General features: G+C 41.1%; 1 protein-coding gene across 3 annotated transcripts; it reads left to right on the top strand.

The window, feature by feature from the left end:
• Positions 1-2,575: 2,575 nt before the first annotated feature.
• Positions 2,576-21,638, top strand: map3k7 (mitogen-activated protein kinase kinase kinase 7). 3 transcript variants are annotated; one of them, XM_062410856.1, is made up of 18 exons: positions 2,576-2,973; positions 3,303-3,422; positions 4,131-4,241; positions 4,473-4,538; positions 4,691-4,736; positions 6,557-6,695; positions 8,145-8,273; positions 9,093-9,217; positions 9,593-9,723; positions 10,608-10,689; positions 10,895-11,025; positions 11,153-11,300; positions 12,017-12,097; positions 16,542-16,609; positions 18,547-18,646; positions 18,830-18,891; positions 19,139-19,254; positions 20,229-21,638. In XM_062410856.1, exons 2-18 carry the CDS (start codon positions 3,330-3,332, stop codon positions 20,407-20,409), a joined length of 1,809 nt encoding a protein of 602 aa, XP_062266840.1. In that variant the 5' UTR covers positions 2,576-2,973; positions 3,303-3,329; the 3' UTR covers positions 20,410-21,638. The 3 variants fall into 3 exon arrangements, with proteins under 3 accessions (XP_062266840.1, XP_062266841.1, XP_062266842.1); XM_062410857.1 differs by having other exon boundaries at positions 2,576-2,787; XM_062410858.1 differs by lacking the exon at positions 12,017-12,097.
• The last annotated feature ends 425 nt before the right edge of the window (positions 21,639-22,063 follow it).

Here is a 22,063-nt window from a genome sequence, read left to right on the forward strand (position 1 = left end):
ACACAATCTCTATACAATTACTATTTTGACTTGGAACAAAGAGCAGCCCCCCCCATCAGAAGACCTTATATCTGGCAACCAGTGATTATGGGCTGCAGCAGTTCTATGATAGTGGCAGGTACCTCTAGATTGTGTCACATGAGCCATAGTGTATGAGGTTTTGCAGCTGTCAAGATAACAAACTCCCTTAGATGAAAGTCTCACTGCAGGCAAAATGGGAGAAACAAGAGTGGGGACAGGATGACTGTGAGTATTACCACCTATATCTTAATATGACCCATGGTAGGGCTCATAGATTAACATTGTGTCTCGAATTTGGGGTAGAAAAAAACAATAAGATACAATCAAACACTTCACACGCTGGTCAATAGTTAATTCCTCATCCAAAGGGACCTGTAGAGTTTATAGGGTATATTTAGCTAAGGAGAAGATTATCTGTTGTATTTTTAGCATTTTTAATTAAAGAGAAGATTCTGTACTTGCTCTCTGCCCTGACCTTAATTTTATTATGATTTGGTGCCATATAAATAAAGCTATGAAATGAAATACCTTTACTAATACTTGATGTATTATCTGTCGATGAGCAGGCATAGGCTAAATGGACTGGGGCCCAGGACAGAGTCTTGGGGCTCACCACAAGTTTTGGATGAGAATGCGCAGATTTGGGAAGAAGGGAGCTGTGTCTGACAAACTAAAGTTGCTCTCGAAAAATAAAAAGAGGTGACCATCTTTACATATCTTTATCTGTCACTTTTCATGTATGTTAGAGAAGAGACCGTAAGTGTACATTGTTATCACTTTTCAATGATTCTTCTTTCTTTTCACTCTCAGTGGCAGCGGCTTCCCCTGAAAGCAAAATACTACTCTGATGACAGCTGTGCTTCATCCTAGTCAAACATCACACTATATTCAATTCCATGATGGTGAAAGTAACTGTGGAATGGCAGGATATTACCTAGATTCATCACTCACATCACGTTGCTGCAGGATGATGCCATGTGCTGCAAAGGATGCCTCCTTTGTGAGTACTCCATGTCATCTGTCCAGAAGGAGAGTTGTTTATAAGATCTGACTCCTGAAAGGTTTTCGGCCACGGAGGGAATAAACAAACATGCAAATTCCTCTTGAACTCAGGTCCCAAACCATATGCCAGTGCAGGAAGTCCCAGAAAAACTGCCAGGTGAGAACATTTTAATCACCTTTGAAATGAGCGATTAGAATAATTATTTCAGGGGAGAGATATGGCTCCTGCTATTAAAAACCCTCTGTTCAATATCACAACAAATTAGTTCATTCTCATTAGTATGAGTTGTGCTTGCCTAGTGGTTTGGAAAGCCTCCATTGGGAACTTGCTTATTACTCCCTGTGTGTGGAGCATGTAATTAGCATTCATCAAGTGTTGTGTTTATATAACATCCCTCCTCATAAATGTAATTTGGATATTACATAAGTGTTACCTGCCTAATCAAGGGGTGTCTTGCTTGCGAGGCTGAATTGTTACATCGAAAGGTCAACAGAACTTTTGTCCAACAAAAATTCTCTTAACCAACAAGTTGTGTTTATCTCAAGTTATGACAAACTTGAAGTTAAGTGTCCTATCCCATGTTTATAGGCCCTCTGAGATAGCCAGCCTGAGCGGGGGAAAACAAACATTTATGATCAGAAGAAGGAATTCATAGAAAACCCCAAAAGATATTATGAAGTATTGACATATTTTCTTTAAGGTGTTGCATACAAATGTATAATTCAATAAAAGCACAATAGTATTTACCGTAAAATGATTTCATAGCACTCTGTCAGTGTTAAATGATTACGAATTATAATATTTGATTTTTTAATTATAACTTAAGCGTCATTTAATTATGGAACCTTCTGAGGTGGAGCTACTTTTGAATACTTTATTTACACTGCTGAAAAGTTCAATCTAAAACAATTTTCTAAAGCCTCATATTGGATAAGATAATTTTTGTACAAAAATCTAAATCAAACTATTAATTAGAATTGTTATTAAAAAAAGCGAGTAAAAAGTGTTAACCATAATAAAATGGACATAACCCAAATCAAAGCAAAATACTTTCAGAATTTTGTTGTTATTCCTCCACTGTTCCATAACAATTAGTAAAATATTTGACAAAAAATGTAACATCATTGTTATAGTGAGTGTGGCTGAGTTACCGTATAGATTAGTGTAAAATAAAAAGTTCATTCAAATTCAGAATATTAAAAGAAAAGACAAGTTCAAGTCAATTCATATAAACAAGTGTAAAAACAAAAAGAAGTGACCAAAGTGCTTTAAAGTAAAATAACAATAGAATAAGAAAAGAAAAATGCTTGTCTATCAAATGACTCGTTTATTATACATTCAAAAATAAAATATGCTGGGTCCCCTCACATGACTCTGGAGTCTGTGGAAAGCTAACCGATGAGTGAAAGTTAATGTAGCGTTAAATTCACTACAACGTAGTAGTTTAAACGATTGAAATAAAGTAAATTAACCTTTAAAGTGAGTCTTTCTTTTCTTTAGGTTGGAATGAAAACTTTAGTTCCGTGTGCTGGGGACAGCATTGCAGTACGCACTCACTTCCTGATGCTCCTGCGGAAAATAAAAATACTCTCCTAGCTTAGCCTGCTAGCCGAGTTATGAAAAAAGTTATGTTTCTGCTATCAAGTGGATAGAGAGCGAACGATTTTAGACATGGGCGCGATTCCTCGGGTTTCCGTGCGTGAATAGAAGAAAACACACCCATGCCCAGAGAGCCGGCACCGGTGACAAGTCAACTGCGAAGGGTTGGAGAGTTGAAGCTAACAAGTCCCGGTAGCTAGCGTTAGCAGGCAGGCCAGCTAGCTAACACAGCCTAGGCCCTAGGTGTCTTGTTTTTACCTGCATCTGTAATAATATAACATTAAACTGTGCCCAGCACCGGAGCACAGTGGTGCTATGGATCCGTAACTTGCCTTTACGTATGTCAAAAGGTAAATGTGTTGTTACGTAACTTTCCGTGAGTCTGAGTGAGGCAGCTACACTTAGCTCTGCTAGTTAGGCTACGCAGTTAGCCAGATGGTTGGCCGCATCACTATCTCGTTTGACAGGTCGCGACATTATGTGTAACCAACCGAGCAGCTAATTTCCTCTGCAGCTATAGTGTTGTTAAACCATGACTACACGTAACGAGTTAGTTAGACAGTCTTACAATGAAGATACTGGTCTTGAAGCAAGTCCGCACATCCTTGAACTGTGTTGAACTGCGATCAGACGCTGACCGTAACCTGTGTTTATTTGTCTGTGGTTTGTTTGTGTTCAGTGAGCTACTAGCTGACGTTAGCTGGTAATGTCTCAGACGCTGCCCTCCGCTGACATGCTTGAAACACCACCTGGGTACCCATTTGAAGAAATCAACTATGAGGACATTGAAGTTGAGGAGGTACGTTGTGGTAACTTCTGTGGTCTGTTCATGTTCAGGGATGTCGCAAGAGTACTTTTTATACACTTAGAAGACAAAGGTGTAAAAGTGTGAATATAGATTCATAAAAAAAAGGTCAAATTTAGTCAACATTAAGTTCACTGCAGTAAGATGAGTCACCAGAGCTACTACAAAGCTGTCACTGTCAAGAAGTATGTGCTAATGGAGATATTGACAATACAAAAGTATGGGCTGATTGGAAGACTCAAATAACTGAGGTGGAGGTATTGAAAACAAATATAAATACAGATTTAAAAAACAAAATAGAAAGAAGCTGGATGCCAAGCTGTGTATTTGACTTGCATAGCCTGTGAAGTTACAGTATAGCAGATGTAAGTAAGTGAAAACAGTTCTATAGTAAAAGTAATGCAGTCATAGTCTGCCCTTGAACGTACTCCTCTGCCCCGACAGTGTGCTGTGCAGGGGTCTGTACTGTCCATAATGTCCAGCAGTTTGTTTAGGGTCCATCCTTCTGCCACTGATATGAGGGATTCCAGCTCCCTGCCCACCACAGAGCTGGCTCTCCTCACCAGTCTGTCCAGGCGCACAGCCTCTCTCTTCTTCAATAGGTCTCCCCAGCACAAAACAGGGCGCTCACAACAGCTGAGTGTGAAAACATCCGCATCAGAATATCTACAAGTAACTGTCTTGTTGACTGTGCATTTTCAGGTTGTGGGGAGAGGAGCGTTCGGGGTTGTATGCAAAGCCAAATGGAAAGGCAAAGATGTGGCAATCAAGACCATCGAGAGCGAATCGGAGAGGAAAGCCTTCATTGTTGAGGTACTGTTCCTTTCTCATTCCTACCACAAGAAATGACTTACGATTATATTCAGACACACCTGCAGGTCTTCTGGTGCCACTTGTTGTGTGGGATCTGGGATCTAGAACACATGTTACAGCTATGCTGTGGCTGGTGCCCTTTCTGTCCCTAAGTATCATCATTACCAGGGAGGAGCTAGCGTCAGCAGTCATTCAGCACTCTCTAAGCCTTTTTTTTTTTTTCTTCTTCAGCTCCGGCAGCTTTCACGTGTGAATCACCCCAACATCGTGAAGTTGTATGGTTCCTGCAATAATCCAGTAAGTTACTTGTATCATTATTATACGTAACACTGTTTTAGCTTTACAGCCACAATGTGATCCAACTAACCAATGGTGTATCTCACTGTGTTTCTGTCTGATTGTTTTGTCTGTTTGGTTAATTCTGCTCTATGATTTTCCTTCCCTCTCAGGTATGCCTAGTGATGGAATATGCTGAAGGCGGGTCTTTGTATAATGGTGAGTCTTCATGTTTTGCTCAAGAAAGATACTGTTGTATTACCAGTGACTGCACTCCACGCTGCCAGTGGTGAAATGAACACAGCCTTGCACAGACATGAGAAGCAGCCCTGTTCAGTTATCCTCCCACTGTGTGCATGTTTAGTCCCTCGTCCAGTTCCTTTATCAAATACTTGCACAGTGACATGCTGCAAATGTCGGGTTTCTTCTTCACTATACATTCAAAAGAATCTGGTAAATTTTGACATGAAGTAAACAGCAATATGTAGTAATGCTATCATTTCTAGGGCTGTCCCAATGTTTGCACGTTTAAATTTACTAATTTGTAAGGTGATCGCCTTTCGTGCTTTATATTCATCTTAGATGTAAACACAGTCAAAAGTAAAAGTTGGCATCACAGTGACTCTCCGCCTCTGGGTGGCTGCCAGATCTGTCCGCCAGACACTGGACCTACATTAACATAACCTGTCTCTACCTTTGTAAGGTACGGTTTTTTGTTTGGTCATTTTAAATCTGGACTTGGTTTGTAAAAATATACACTGTTCCTTCTGCACTGGTCTGTGTCAGTCAGCTTAAAAAAAGTGCTGCAAGTCAGCTCGGGTTCTTCTCAACTTTATGGGATAATCCTAAAACAGTATAAATACGTGCCAGTGTTTCAGCTTAAATCATATAACTGATTGTCATAGGGGTGGGCGATATATCAAATATACTCGGATGTACTGCAGCTTGTTCCACTTTAGATACATGAAATTACTATATCGTGACCATCGAGAACATAGAGTTTCTCCCCTCTCACAGCAGACTGCTCACCACTCTAGATACTAAAAAGATGCATTTCCAAGTCATTTGCAAGTCAACTGCTGAGAACTGAGAATGTGGCAGCAGCACTAAAAAGATGTCTGATAGATTCAAGAACCCCAATCACTCAGTTTTAAACAACTCTCACCTTCACAGAAGACCAGTGTGAACCACAAAATCTTGTGATTTTTACACATGACCTGCGGATAATATCCAGATAAGTCTGTCCATATTTTAGCCTCACTTTGCCTTTCGCACCTACACAACATGGCGTGAGGTTCTCTGCACAGACGCGTTTCACAATAGCAACAAATCCTCAGACGTGGGGTGGCACAGGTGGGTGCAGAGGCAGGAAGTACCTATTAACTCCGCAGCAGAGATCACATGATTTGTTTGCAGCATGTCGAAACAGTTATTGGCTCTTATCACCACAAATCTTCTTGCCATCTTCGTGTCTTCTATGTGTATGACACATCGATTTTTTTATTCAATTGTTTACGTCTGATGCGTGTTAGATATGTCAACAACCCCCCCCCCCCCCCACTTGCTTGTGGTGAATCCAGTGGGGGAAATGCTACTGTGTTCTCAAATCGGTTTCTGATGACTTTCTGCTAACTTTGTCCTAAGGGAGCAAGGCGAAGAAAGTCTGCCGATAATCCAGAATCGCTCATTTGGACATTTGGATTCAAACATGCACCTCCTTCAGAGAAAGTGTATGTCAGTGCATGTCTGAGAGCAGCTTTAGAGGTTTCTCAGCTCTCAAAAGCACTTTGAATACCTCCATATGGATGTCTGCTGTGTTTTACATGTACCTGTCCTCCTGAGTTACAGACTCATGAGAATTTGTGCTGGAAGTCTTTGAGCAATGTATTCTCAGGTCTTCCCCTCTTGAATAAACTCGTAAAAGAAACTATACCACGACATCAGCTGGCCCTGTTTGTTATGTTTGTATGTGGCTGCTTGGTTCCTCTGAACATGTATTATCTGTGGTGGTTGTTGTGACTGTGCTCTCTTGTCCACAGTGCTGCATGGTGCTGAACCCCTCCCTTATTACACTGCTTCCCATGCCATGAGCTGGTGTTTTCAGTGTTCCCAAGGCGTGGCCTATCTCCATGGCATGAAACCAAAGGCTCTCATTCACAGGGACCTCAAGCCACCCAAGTATGCTCCTCCTCACCTTACACACTCCTGTCTCCAGGTTCACTGTGCCAACAAAGGGCCTTATTTCCTTAAGCTACTTTGATGTCATTCATTCTGTTGGTCAGGCTTTCTGAGTGCGGAAATGTGGGATTATCTCAATAGAGTGTTGCAACTTTATCAAGACGATTTTTTATTGTTTTCATTGACAAAAGTGTACATTATACTTTCAGTTAGATTCAAAGTTTGTTTATATAGCACGTTTTAACCAATCATTGTTGATCAAAGAGCTGAACAGGCTTAGAACGGAAATAAAGAAGCCTGTAAAAAATATATATAAACAAAAACAGGATAAATAGAATAGAAATTCAAAAACTGCTGCAACAACTACTCTGACTTTTAATTTCTCTATATTTTATATTGAAATGTCGGGTAAGATATGGTAAATGCTCTGTATTTATGTAGTCCTTGTCTGGTCTTGATGACCACTCAAAACATGTTACAATACAGTTTATTCACACACATTCCTAACGTGCATCAATGGGCAGCACTTTTTCTATGATGGGCTATTCAGGGTTTGGTATCTTGCCCAAAGTCACTTAAGCCTGTAGATGGGGAAGACTGGGATTGAATCGCCCCTCAGCCATCGTTGAACGTGGCTGAGGGGCATGGTCAGAATAGAATTAACATTTGATGAAAAAAACTTTGATGGACTTCATCAAGTCAAATTTAATCTGACTCAGTTTAACCAACAAGGACTGCACAAATTTGTCTTTGCCATGCCTGTGGTGTGTGTGTGGTCAATCAGAAAAGTACTTAAAACAACAGACTCTCACATACTCAGCCCCCCTCAGGGCTTAAGTAACACAGCACTACTGAGGATATCCAGAGGTTGTTTTCTGATGGAGAGAATGCTCCTGGCAGGATTCTCAGGCAAAGACCAGCTGTTGTAGTGTTTGCAGTTTCCAAGAAGGACAAAGTTACACGTAGTGACAAAAAGCCAACTTTTGTTTATCATACATGAATTTATTTAGGGACAAACTGTGTTCAGTGATTCTTCCTGGAGTATACTTGCCCTTCCTATTTCCGCGATTTAGGTTACGCTAATATATCATGTTAGGTTAAGCTACATCATTTAATGTGTGATTTCATCAAATAAAATCAAAACCTTCAGCTTATAGTTCTGGAATATCATTTAAAATTAAAATGCTTTACCTGGGCATGTTAGCACATTGGTTACAAGCCTGTAGGTCAATTTGGTCTTTGGGTTCACAAGTCAATCAAGCGAATAAGAAAGACGACTGCAACAAAGTTCAGACCTTTTCGCAAATATAATTTTGCTTTATTTGCCATGTATCAATTTGTTGATTTTTTTTGGGGTTGCAGTTATGTTGAAAAATCTACTGTGTTGTACCTGTAGCTGATAACGGCACAGCATTTTCACTCCACTATTTCTTGACGTATTTGTTTCAGTCTGCTTCTAGTGTTAGGCGGCACAGTGCTGAAGATATGTGACTTTGGCACAGCTTGCGACATTCAGACGCACATGACCAACAACAAAGGAAGTGCAGCATGGATGGCCCCAGAGGTATTTGAAGGCAAGTGTGAGCGGCATTCCAAGCATTTATTAAGATATCTTCCCTGTCCGCTGTTTTTCTTTTCTCGACTAAATCATATTTATATGTATCCACTGTTACCTTTCGATAAATTCTCAGAATCACCACAAAACATATTCACTTATTTGTACCCTTTCTGTCTTTCACTTAATGTCCCACCATTTACGCATTTCATTTGATTCATCATCATACTCTCCTGCCTTATTAATGGTGGTATTCTCCTAAGCATAGTGAGAAGATAAATTGACTGATGCTGGTGACTTCATTTCCCCTTGGGAGACAGCTGCATAGAATCTGTGTTCTAATTCGGCCAGAAGCCCAAATGTATTTCTGTGTGATGAGACATGTTCTTGGCGACGGGGTCAGCAGAAAAGATAAATTGAAGCCAAGTCATTATCTTATATTTGGAGGCAAGTTACAAAGTTCCCGTGCAGCTTAACGATGCACTGCTGCCCTCTGGATGAACTCTTGAACAAGTTACTAACATCAGTGTGAAATGTTATCAGAAAGCCTCAGTGCGGCAACTTTAAAGTAGGTGTGCGATGTTGCAAGAATAGGCCGAGTAATCAAGCAACACATGAGCTGTTTCTTGGGAAAAAAATAGCTTCCTTATTTTCCTCCTCCTTCCCTTTGAACACAGAAATGGCATAAAAGGTGCTCTGCTTTCCTAAACACATCCTCCTTCTCATCCCTACTGTGCCACAGAGAATAACTGTTGACAGTGATGTCAAACGGAGAATGTGTTTTTTTCTTTGTTTGCAAGGTTCCTAAGTGTTGCTGTGGGTTCCTCTGTTCTTGCAGGCAGCAATTACAGCGAGAAGTGTGATGTGTTCAGCTGGGGGATCATTCTCTGGGAGGTGATCACTCGCAGGAAGCCCTTTGACGAAATTGGAGGACCGGCTTTTCGCATCATGTGGGCCGTGCACAATGGTGAGTCACCGACCATTCATGGTGGGGTTAGGAAGTAAAGGCCACGTCCAGCTATCAGCCACTGGGAGTTACCAGATGTGCCCGCACAGCCATACTTGCTGGGTGACTGTGAAAGTAAAGAGTTGCACTCCCTGCAGTTTATTCTGTAAAGAGATGGATGAAGGAGAATACTAATGCGACACTAATAATACCTTGGGATAAGTCTGATAATTTTCACTACTGAATCTTCCTGCCTGAGTCATTACTGGCCTGTGCAGCAGCTCACTAGAAACTTAGAATACATTTGGAATATTTCTTAGCTTGACTTGTTTAATGTTAGTTGTTCCTTTTGGCTGTGTGTGAGCATTTAACAACATAATGTTTATCTACATTCAGGTACAAGACCTCCTTTAATCACAAACTTGCCCAAGCACATTGAGAGTCTGATGACTCGCTGTTGGTCTAAAGACCCCTCTCAGCGGCCTTCTATGGAGGAGATCGTGAAGATCATGACTCATCTAATGAAGGTAATCTGTCCCCACATACTGCCAACCATCTGTATTAGGCTGCCATTAAACTGAGGTGAATGAATCATTAAACCTGACTTAAGTAATTGAATCACAGAGAGCAGAATGAGAAAAGGTAAAACTTGAAATGTACAGGCAGTCTTTGATAACATGAAAAGCATAACCAGTTCTAAGGAATGGTCTTAAGTGAATGCCTTCGCTCATCATACAGCGACTTGAGTAGCATGAGAGGAATGTTGAACAGTGACTTACACTGTCATGTAAATACAACCTGGCTCTGTGTGTAGAGAGGATAAATAATCGAATTCTGTGGACTGGATATTGGTTCAGGACAGATTTCACAAAATGATAGAATTAATCAGTGTTATATCATACATGTGGGACAATACAATAGTCTACATGGCTTTCTTATATCAACAAAGAAATAATTTATGCTTATTTATTTCACATAACCTCTTTGCCGAAGTACAATCCATTGTCATATTTAATGCTCAATGGATTGAAAAGAAATATATATACAATAAATGTAGGTCTATACATTAGTCACATTCATTGGCAAGAATATGATATAAGTTGTCAATTGTTTGGATAGTTCTCTCAGCCTACTAGTAGTCTTAGTAGTAGTTCTAGTACTGGTTTATACTAGTACACTAAACCAGATAAGAGGTATGCATCCTTTAGATAGGTGCAAATATGTAATCTGATCATCTTGCAGACGAGAATATTTGATTTGTCCTTGATTTAAGTTTGGAGCTTTGCTGTGTTCGTTATTCAGTCAGATGCTATACTTACTGGACATATGCAGGTATTGAGAGCCACCCTTGGCAATATATCTGATAATAGTTCTGATATTTTATCTGCCCTTTTTATCTGCCTTTTTGCAGTACTTCCCTGGATCTGATGTACCCCTGCAATATCCATACCAGTATTCAGATGATGGACAGAGCAACTCTGCAACTAGTACAGGTACAAGAGTTTGTACTTCTAACATTGGTTATCAGCATTGATAGATCTGGGGAAATGCGTCACTGCACTTTTCTCATTTTAGATACCTCACAGTACTAAAAACAATGCTGGAGCATTACAGTTGCAGGCTGTAAACATTACTAACAAGAGTTTGTATTTTTGAATGTGCAAAAGTTGAATATGTCCTGTTTCTTGTGAATTACAGGTTCATATGTGGACTACACTGGCACCAGCACAAGCACCAAAAGTGATGCAAACATGGAGCGCAGCGATTCTCAAGGGAGCAACGACACGATCAAGATTACTCCTCAGTTTGCACCTTACTTCAAGCCAAAGGTAAGGCCGTCCTTCCCAGTCCTATCAAAACCACCCAACAATGTCGTTTACAGCAAATATAAACAGAGAAAATAAAACATAAATATGAAAAACATCTACTGGAGTGAGTGTTCTTCTGCTGTTTTAGGGAGACCCGTTAAGGACTCTGCCTCTGTCCAGAGGAGGCAGTGTTGAGAGTCTGCCTTCACGGACACAGTGCCTGGCATCATCTGAAAGCAAAAGAATGAGTGCTGACCTTTCAGAGCTGGAGCACAAGATGCCATTTGCACCTGCAGGTAATGTCACACATTGCAAAGCACAAAGTTTAACGTCATGAAAAGTAAGGAGGGAGCTTATGAAGGGACATTGGCATGATGTCAGTTTCTTACAATTTTGGATTTGATAATACGTGTATACATGAAAGGCATGCAGCATTATTGTCGAGGTGAGCCTTGCTTGAATGAGGCCTTTTTGAGTCCGCAAGAAGCAGCTACTCCAACACCAGAGTCAGATTGTTTGTCATGTGCTTACAATGCTCTGAGGTAAAGATTGGTCTTTAAAAACATCTGAGCCAGACCCAGCTGTCAACCCCCCCCCCCTTCAAATGCTCTGCGAGAAAGATATAGATTCGCCAGTGGTGTCATGAGGAAATCAGGATATACCTCAATACCTCAGGAGATCCCTTGTATAGTTCTGATTTAAACTTTATAACAGCGCGCATTTTATGTCTATTTTTGGTTTTGTTGATAACATTTATGTATTTAAAAGAAACATGTCATTTCATGAGAGAGCTTGTGTAATTCATGCATGCTGTTGTCTGTTGCTATAGTGCAGTGGCTGCACAGTGCCTGGAATGTACAAGGTGCATGCTGCCCTTGCACATACACTGTATGCTCTGCATGTGTGTGGCCTACATTCTAGTCCAGTCCAGCTGTGGGCTCCGTCCCCCCAGTTTGTCTCAGTCTGCATGCTTTTTGTGTACGCAGCTGTATGTGTGTATGTTTTTCCGCAGCACGCCCACAGTATAAACGAGGCCACCGTAAAACAGCATCATACGGCACCATTCTGGATGTCCCCAAGATCGTCATAACAGGTACCACTGGACCACTGGGCTTCCTGATGACTGGGTGGAGCTGGCTTTGCTCAGCCTGTAGGTTGCTGTGCTCCTGTGTGTCACTCCATGTAATGCCCCTCACAGGATTTTCATTCCTATTAAATTTGTCGCTATTGACATAATAATGAGAAATTTCAGATTGAATCGAGCAGGTTCTGGAGTAACACACATCAGAGTTGCCTTATGTTTTTGCCCTCTCTGATTCCTTTATTGGGCAGAAACAGAACATGAGTTGAAATTGGAGCTTTCTCATGTGTTATCACCTTTATTATCAACAATTTTGTGGAAGCTAATTTATCCTCCTCTGAGGCTAATGAACCTTTTATTTAGAATTTCATTAAGAGCCAAAAGCTGAATTGAGGAAATCCTGATTTCGTCACATCAGGTGTCACAGATGAGACAACTCCCTAACTCATGGCCCTGTCATCTCTCTGACTTGGCTGCAGGTGGATCATGGACAGCAGCAGGAAACCACAACACACCACTTCTCTGTATTTGAGCTTGTCCTTGCCTTTCACGCACAGAGGACAGTGAGGAAGCATGGCATGCCCCCCCCCCCCCCCTCCTCTTCCTCTTGCTCTCATTACATCCATTAACTTTGAAAAAGTCATTTTGATTAATCTCTCTCAGATTGAAGGTCAGAGCTATTATTACAAGCAGACATACTGTTGAAAGGACTGGGGAAAGCTCTGGATGACAGAAAAGGTTTCTTTTTTGGAGCCTTGTTAGACGCGTTGAATAAGAGACTAACTTAATCGAGTGACAAAAGGAGTCAGCTGTTGCAGGTTATCAAAGGAGGAGCACTTTGATTTAATTGCATGTAAACATCTGGACATCATGCCTCTTCTTCCCCAGCACTCATATCCCTGGCAGACGTTGAGTAGGAGTATTGATTATGGTATACAAAGTCCACTGTTGGGTATGTACCTCTGGCATAGGTAAAACACTTATTTTTAAATATCTAAACATTAAATGGCAGCTTTTTGGCTGAAGTTCTCTCTAGCAGCACAGAACCATGAGACAAAACATATTCAAATCTCTTTGGATTGATTGTTTTTTATTTGGGTTTCCTCTAGAAGAACATGATACAATAAAAATGTCATATTCAGATAGGTGCTACAGTCTCTACAGTCAAGTTAAATTAGCCGTAAAACAAGTTAAATCTGTAGATTAGAGCTCGGACACATTCTCTGTATTTTCTAGCTGCAATCACAACGTTTGCAAACCATTATTTTGTCTATTAATCTCACGATACATTTATCTATTAATCTAACAAGTATTTTTCATTCATCGATTTATATAATAATGAATTTATCCAAAATAAAATTTCCTCAAACAAAGGTCCAAAACATCATAATGTCTAACATGCGTTATGATTCAGTGTCATAATGTTAAAGTAGCCTGGTATTTATATCAATGTCTCTATGAAGTCAAAAACTGACTGTCAAATAAAATAAAGAAATTGCAATTCAATAGTATTTCATTATTGTTTATTATTATTTTACTAGGGTACTCTAATATCCAATTAAATGTTATTTTCTCAAGTAAAATAAGGTTTGCCTTCAAAAACAAAATAAAGAGCTTTTGAAAAAGGCATCTTAAAATAAAGTGTTTAATTTTAGAAAGTAAAAAAGGGGGTTATCTGGTTTCTTCTTTTTCGTAACGACATTTCACATCTGAACAATCAACAAATATTAACAACTAAACAGCTTTAACACTTTTCTCTTTGTTCCCACTTTCTCCTGTTTAATGACCAGTCAATTCTACTCTGTGCTGCCAGGATTTACTACCGTTATCACAAAAATGTGAAAAGACAACCGTAAATATGAGAAAAGTAGCTCAGGATAAAATAGAAACACTCCGTCAAAATCGTATAATTGTTCGGGGTCCAGACGGGACCGTGGTCGTCCTATTGGTGAACTATGCTTTAGATGAACATGGGCGTTTTTTATTGCTTACGCTTGCTCTTCAGGTGAATGTATGTGCAGCTACCTACCTTATGACGTGTCCATGCACGTACCGCAAATCGAAGAGCTGCTAGAGCCCTACTCTCATGCTAACAGAAGAGTGCTTTGTATGGGAAAGAACTAGTAGTGATTAAAAGTACTATGACTAATCAGGGATAATTTTTTTGATGACAATTATAGAATTGCCATTCCAATTTGTAATGAATTAGTACAGCAGCAGTCTGAGTTTATTAAATGGCATATTTGTATGTATTGGTTTCATGGCAAACCACGCAGCTTGAGCATTGTATTGCAAATCTTGCAACAACTGCAGATCCGGACGAGATCCAATACGTTTTTTGTGTTGTTTTGTCCGTCCGTCTATCCCATTCTTGTGATTGCGCAGTTGTGGACAACTCTGCATGTATTGACTGAACATAAATATAGGAGGTTCACACCACTGAATAATTATAAGCAGCGCTGCTTCAGGACAGACTGACATTTAAGGTCCGGTCGTCATGTGTCGGAGTCTGCTTGCTCCTCACTCCCCCTCTGACATGCTCTCAGTTTACACTATAATAATAAAAACCATCACTGATCAGTAAGTAAGCTATCATAAGTTATTAGGACACGTACAGGACTGACGTTTATACTTGGTTTGTTTTATTCGCTCCACAGTTTATGAGACACATGTTTAAACATGCTACACAACACAAGACAAAAATTTACGCACACAGTGAGGACATCAGAGTTAACATGATCCGATCATCGACTAATAACTACTTAAGAATATAGGACTAGATGGTGAATATCCCATGTGATGATCAGTTTGTGTGTGTGAAGTGCTGTGGCGCTGATTTATGTTAAGATAAGATAAAACTTTATGGTCCACACGCTGGGGAAATTCAGTTGTCACAGCAGCAGGCACGTCAGAATCTGGTAGAAAAAAGAATAAAGACATGGAAAAAGGCAATATATAAATGGATTATATGCACCTTTTAACTGTAGTGGTTAGTTTTAAATGTAATATGTAAAGTGCAGTTGAAAAAACTTTCATACATAAGAACACTGTACATAAACATCCCTATTGAGTGATATGAAAATAAATATTGCGATAATATTTTTTCCATATCGACCAGCTCTAATGGTGAGTAGATAATGAGTGAAAAACTTTCCCTTTAAGGTAACTTTGGTCTCAAAAAACATGCTTTTGGCCTCTTGAATGTGATATCTCAAGACTGCTTAAAGGGATTTCTTTAGCTTTTGATCAGCTGTCACTTGGACTTAAGATAAAGTAATCACATTCAGACGTAAAAGGTCACAGTTACCTGTAGTTATATAAATCTGGAATAAAAATTATGTCAACATTATTACAAACTGCACTGGTTAGCAGGGGGCTAGGACTGCAGTTCTGTAATTCTAGTTTCAGTCTGTGTCTTTGTGTTTTGTTGTCTTCATTGTGCCGTAGATAGAGCCTCTGTACAGCTTAGACAGATAAATCCAGCAGCCTGTGTCTGTTGTGTGATCAACAGACACAGGCAGAGTGTGCAGTGATCAGTTCCAGGATATGCAGAGTTTGGAAAATACACACCCTTTCGGGGAAAAAGCGAATTCCTGCAAAACAAAGTAGAGGGATGCTTATATATTCTTTGTATTTGTATATAGCTCTCATTAAACAGAAAAACTACAGAACCAAATTGAAGCATTTGGTAAATTCATTTATACATATATTTTAAACTCATAAAAACATATCTAGGGATGATATTTGACTCCAGAAAAAACACTTTATAATCATTTTTTGGGGAACAGTGTGTCCAAAATTGATGAACTGGGATCCTGCTTGGAAAAACGATTGAAAAACGATTATTTACAACACGGATCACTTGATTGACATTCACTTTTGTTATGAGATAAATAATACAAACTTGGAGGACAATATGGGCTTCAGGGCTGGTAAATTTCCATAATACAACTTCAAGTGTAAAGCAGGTTTTATGTTTTGGCAGCGGTTCCTGTACAGGTGAGAGCTCAGGGACGTTATTTTTCACCCTGGTGTTCTGCCGGGCAGCAGACAAACAAGTGATGATGAGTTAGTGCTGTACCTGCCAGGTCCTGGGGACCTTGTCCTCACCTCACCACTGGCCTGTAACCCAAACCAGCCAGTCAGTGCAAAACAAACATATATAGGCATGCTCGGCTATTTCTGTGGATAGATTTGCTCTTCAGTGATTGAGGTGTATATTTGTCGTGCACCAGCAGTGCAGCTGAGTTCTTAGAGCACTGCGGTTGCGTTCCAGCCATGCCGCAGCACATGTCGACAGGCCAGAATGTAAATGGTTAAATCAGTGCAGCTGTTCCCCGTGGGTCTGGGTGCTCTCCTACTCACCAGCAAACACCAAAATCGATCCCCCACAGTTACTAACTTCGAACTGTTCCTGATTTCATTCTCTCCCCTGCCCCGTCCATCCCGTTCACAGCCACGTGTGAGTCTCAGAGACGTCGCTCCGTGCAGGATCTGCCAGGCATCGGCACAGAGTCCAACCAGGTAAGACACAGTCGGGCCAAAAGAAATTAATGGAAGAACTGCTCTCTTGATGGTTAGAGTTACCTACGGGCAGGGAATTGACATTAGTCTCATTTTAATATGTTTCGCTACAGCTGCTTTGTGGGTTAGGAAACATACTAAGAGGGAGTATGTTTATATGTACTACAATGTCCCATCTGTTTCTCTGCCTATGCAGACAGGTCAATATATTTTAAATATCTATATAAAGTTGTTACCATAACTGTTTTATTATTGACTGACAGTGACACTGACTTATGGGGGATTACTTGTGACTTGGGGCAGAAACCTGTTGATGGGCTTTGTCCAGTTTCCTTATGAGGCAACCGTAGCATTTGCCCTGGGGCATGTGGTTTCCAATCTTAAGTTAGTGTTTATATCCTCAACCATGACACTCGCCCGCAGGGTGGAAAGTGTCTTTCCAGCATATCCAGCAAGAGGCTCAATCAGCCCACCCATCCATTGCTGCACTGCAGTATGGTTCTATTGCTATGTGATACAAGTTAAGAAAAGGTTTGGAGGTTCAGAAACCTGGAGAGAAGAGGCAAAGGCAGCTGGTGAACCTGGTGTGTGTTCACGTGGTTGTGCCGTTTATTTCCTTTGTACTTCCCTTTGGTATTGCAATGACAGCTAGCATGGCATGTTAGAGCCAGAGCTGGCTGTGTTGTGTGTCCTGAGCAGGAAACTGTGATTCGTTGTTGTTGATCGCACCATTCCCAAGTGTCAGACACGCCAAGTATCAAAAGTTAAGCAACTTTCAAGTGTGAATGCGCAGGATTTATTTGTCAACCACAACACTGCACTTTCTCTATCCTTGGCTTGTAAAGCTGCAGTTAGTAATAGAAGTACTATGTGTCTCAGAAGTCATAGTTATAGGGTCATGTGATGGAAGCCTGACAAATCATTGAAGGCCATTTTGTGACCGAAATATCCAGTCAGCAAGTGGCTGGGAGTCTACGTCATCATTTCCAAACAGGAACGTCGCCCTAGAGTTTTCAAATCAAAACCGGACCAGCAGCATTTACCAACATCCAAACAACTACAGGAGAGTTTCTGATTTGTCCCTAACAGTTTTATTTATTTGTTGTAAATAGCTGTGAAAGTGGGTCAATCCAGAGATAACCCGATCAGTGCACAGGGACTTAGTATAATGAAAAACACCTGCCCAAATGTGTTCATCAACAATAGCAGCAACACACTGGTTAAAATGTAACATTTCTCCTAAATAAAGTGGCTTTTACCTCTGGAAGTAGATATGTGAACCATCAGCTTGTGTCTGAGATGTCTGTGCAGTTTCATGAAGGTTATAGACCGACCAGAGACCTACAGGCAGCTGCTGTGTTTGCTGTTGAGTTCCTCTCCTCTTGTGAAGCCTCGTGGAGGTTTCACTGATGTCGTCTTTTTAAGAAGTGTTGGATGCGTTCTGGTTCTGGAGAGAGAAATCCGTGGGGAGATGTGTGATTGATAAATCAGAGCAGGAAAAGGAAGATATTAGTGGGGGAACCGCACACTGCTCCTCCACATACAAACGCTCTGACAAAAACTCTCACAGTTTTAAATAAGCTCCTCGGCTTGAAGCATTTCTCCTGCTTTCCAAACATTTGTTTCCGTTTGTTTAGAAGAAAATCCACGTGGGCTGTAGAAACAAAGTTCATTCAGGGGTATAACTAGTTATTCTTTACTAAACAATATCAATTATTTCTTCATTTAAATCTCAACTACACCCTTGTGAAGTTGATGACCGTATCACTATCACAGAAATATAAAACCCTATCTTAAAAGTTTACGATAAGCTGATTGGTGTGCTGGATTGTTGTTGTTTCTTAATGCTCATGATCCCATGCTGCCGCTGCGAGTCTTAAGAGGCTGTGATTGGCTCCCACATGACTGTGTGTGTGCATGTGTGCATCATCTTGCAGGGGAGCAGGAACAGCAGCAGGTCTTCCAGTCCTAGTATGAGGATGATGCCACCTGACAAGACGGGCAGCAGAGGTTACTTCTCCCCTGAGGATCCCACAGGTACTCACAACAACAATACACCAGAGTGATTGTGAAAATATCTCATCTGTACCTACAAATGAAAAGTAGAATCTTACATGTAGCTGCGTTTGACTCTACATTCAGCCCAATACGCAAGTAGAAGTCATGGGAAAATGGATTTGACAGATCTCGCTCGCTCTCTGTCTCCCTCTCTCTTCTCAGACAGCAACGGCTCAGACAATTCCATTCCCATGGCGTATCTCACCCTGGATCACCAGCTGCAGGTACAACTTCCTTTCAGCCTCCAGCGAACACAATTATTTTGATTGTACATTCGAATAATGCCAATTTTAGTTATGTCCTGGTGGTGTTGCAGCCAACCTCTTTACTCTCAAACAGGAATTTAAGGGCACTGTAAATTGCTGGTAGCAACTGGATTCCCTGAAAAGGTGGCGCTTATGTGAATATATAAACACACTGTTAATCAGCGAGGTGTGTTAACGTGCTGTTGCATGTGTTCTGTGTCTGCAGCCCCTCGCTCCCTGTCCCAACTCCAAAGAGTCCATGGCTGTGTTTGAGCAGCACTGCAAGATGGCCCAGGAATATCTGAAGGTGCAGACAGAGATCGCCCTGCTGATCCAGAGAAAGTAAGAACAAAGCAGACACTTTTCATCTTCTGTTCTTTTTGTGTGTTTGGCTTTCATGTGGAATCAAATCAGTTCCCTTGAGTGAAGGGAAAAAGCTTCTCGTCTGTGTGCGTTGTCACAAGCTGAGCAGAATGAATGTCACCACGCCACAAGAACTTAACAATATCTAAATGCGGAGCAGTGAGAGTAGAAAAAGTCAACTGTTGGCAAGCACCAAATTGAGCAGAAGCAGAAGCCGCACACACAACAAGTGTTTGACTAAACAGCTCATCTGGTATTTATAGAACATGATGGAAACAGCATTTTCTACACTGCTGCGTTCACACATCCAGTCTTTACTCTGGATCTGCATCCTGTGCTTCAGTTTTTCTGTCCAGCGACTTCACTCTTAAGGCTGTTGTTGATTGTTGTTTGTGTAACAACAAGAATAAAGTAAGCATAATTTGCTACAAGAAAACCAAACTACTTGCATTCCATGCAAAGCCATAGGAGTCAAATGATTTACTTGCTCCCTCGCACACATTGGGAGTGAACGGCAAGTGGAGGTCTGCCACTGATACATCTGTTATGTGATCAGTGAAAGAAAAGGTCTTGCATGTGAGAGAGAACTGCAACTCTGAGGTCTGACAGTTTGCATGGACAGTGACAACTTTATGGCTGTTACACAAGCGCAGGAGCATGAACGCGGCAAATAACACTGCACACAGTTGTACGAGGCTGCGATAGAGCAACAGACCCACTGAGAAGTATTTTATTCATTAGAAGAGCAAAAAGAATTTGGATTATTACGCAACTGCTGTGGGACAAATTAGAACACAAGATAATTTTTGGGAAACGCTGCCTCAATTTAACCTCACAAGATGGCTTCCAAAATCCCAATGGCTGATAAGTGAAGAAACCAGTCTCAAATGTAATATTGAGGATAATGATGATAATGATGATAATGATGATGATGATGACTCCTGTGTGTGCAGGAAGGAGCTGATTGCTGAACTGGACCAAGATGAGAAGGACCAGCAGAACACATCTCGCCTGGTGCAGGAGCACAAGAAGCTGCTGGAGGAGAACAAGAGTCTGTCCACGTACTACCAGAAGTGCAAAAAACAGCTGGAGCTGATAAGAGTCCAGCAACAGAAGAGACAGGGCACGTCCTGATGAGACACATTATGAACCACTACTGTCCCTCCCTCCCCTCCGTTGACCGCCCCCCCATGCTCCTTCCCCCCTGCACTACATCACCCTCCCTCATGCTCTGCTCACGCTCACTCACTCACACCCAGTCCAGGTTTGTAAAGAGACCTGCACTCTACTGTGTCCTGCATGTTGCATTTAGAACTGTACTCCTGTCCAGCAGGAAGACGTCCATTGTAAATACATTTGCACATGGTTGCAGTGTATTCTGGGACACCGCAGGCCAAACAGTCACTGCACTCCACCCTGCCTCTGCGCTCATGGACCGACCAGTGGGTCAGCCGCAACGCTGTTTGTGGATGTGTGGTGGCGGGCAGACGAGCGCGGGCGTCTCTTTGCGTTTGCTCTCAGGGCGTCTTGGGGTTTGCCCAGTCAGTGTGTGTCCACTCCTCATCGGCTGACAGCCACACTGTCCTCCACAATGTGAAAACCAAGACAAAAGGCTTCTCGGCGAACAGTGTGAACCGTGTGCAGATGTTTCAGAGAAATGAGGGGGTTCAAAACCAGCTCTACAGTGTGAACATGGAATCCCTGTTATGCAAAACACACGCTCTCCTAAAATCACCGTATTTATCTCTCCCCTCTCTCATCACGAGCATGAGCCCGTCCACAGTTTTACTTCCTCCAGCTGATGTGTTCAGTTCACACAGGGATACACTTGATGTCAGACATCACATTAAAAGGATTCTGTCAGCGTTTGTGTGGACCTGGGAAAAAAAGAGTCTCGGGCTGTGGATTCCCTCTTTATTTTGACTTCAGTATTGTTTTTGCGTGTCGATGTTTTTGTCTTTTCTATCTGTAGTTCACTCTGTATAATAGCTCTTGTGTCATGTTTTTCCGTTAGGACATATTTTATCTGGGAATGCCCCTGAAGGCAAAGTAGATTGGCCTATAATTCTCTATACAGTATAGTTTGTTTTTAGTTCACATGTTGCCTTAGGAGTTGCCTGCATTTAAGTGCTTGTTTTATGTAACATTTAGTATCAGGATGAATGCTGAGAGGAATGTACGTCTGTGAGAGTCTGAATCATGAAACTGCGTCTGTACAGAAGGAATCTTCAGCAATTTCCCTCAGATCAATTATCGTTTTCGCTGCCACACAAACACAGTGTTTCCTGAATGTTTGGGAAATGAGGTACAGTACACAACAAACAACAAGGCATTCTGAAATAAACTGAATGGTGAAAAGGTGATTTTGTGTAAATGTTTGGCTCTTATGCATGTACAGTATATTGGCAATATGAAACTTGGAGATTAATTAACAAAACTGTGATGATCATGAAAATGTGATCCTCAGACAGCTAGCTAAATTTTTACAAATTTTGGATGAAACAACCATTCTACTCACTGGAACATATTTAAGTTTCATTTTCACACAGATTACATCAACACTAAAGCTTGTTTTAAGCACTTTGGCATTAGATTACAAGCTTGATTCCAGGACATATTACTTTTCCACTTAAATAATTGCGTCCCAGATGAGATATTTTCGGTTTAAAGCGTCTTTCCCCTTGTATCACATAACAGTATGTTAAATGCTAATGTAGCTAATGAGCAACCAAATATGAAAGCTCGTCCCATATCCCTCCGGATTTGAACTATCCACTGTGCTCAGCTG

Source organism: Platichthys flesus, chromosome 18, assembly GCF_949316205.1.
Source record: "Platichthys flesus chromosome 18, fPlaFle2.1, whole genome shotgun sequence".
In the NCBI taxonomy this organism is placed as follows: Eukaryota; Metazoa; Chordata; class Actinopteri; order Pleuronectiformes; family Pleuronectidae; genus Platichthys; species Platichthys flesus.

Excerpts from the sequence above, each read along its gene's own strand:
- map3k7 (XM_062410856.1), top strand. The coding sequence starts at position 3,330 with ATGTCTCAGACGCTGCCCTCCGCTGACATGCTTGAAACACCACCTGGG. Across the intron at positions 4,242-4,472 it reads GGAAAGCCTTCATTGTTGAG|CTCCGGCAGCTTTCACGTGT; the intron begins GTACTGTTCCTT and ends TTTCTTCTTCAG. Across the intron at positions 10,690-10,894 it reads CAACTCTGCAACTAGTACAG|GTTCATATGTGGACTACACT; the intron begins GTACAAGAGTTT and ends TGTGAATTACAG.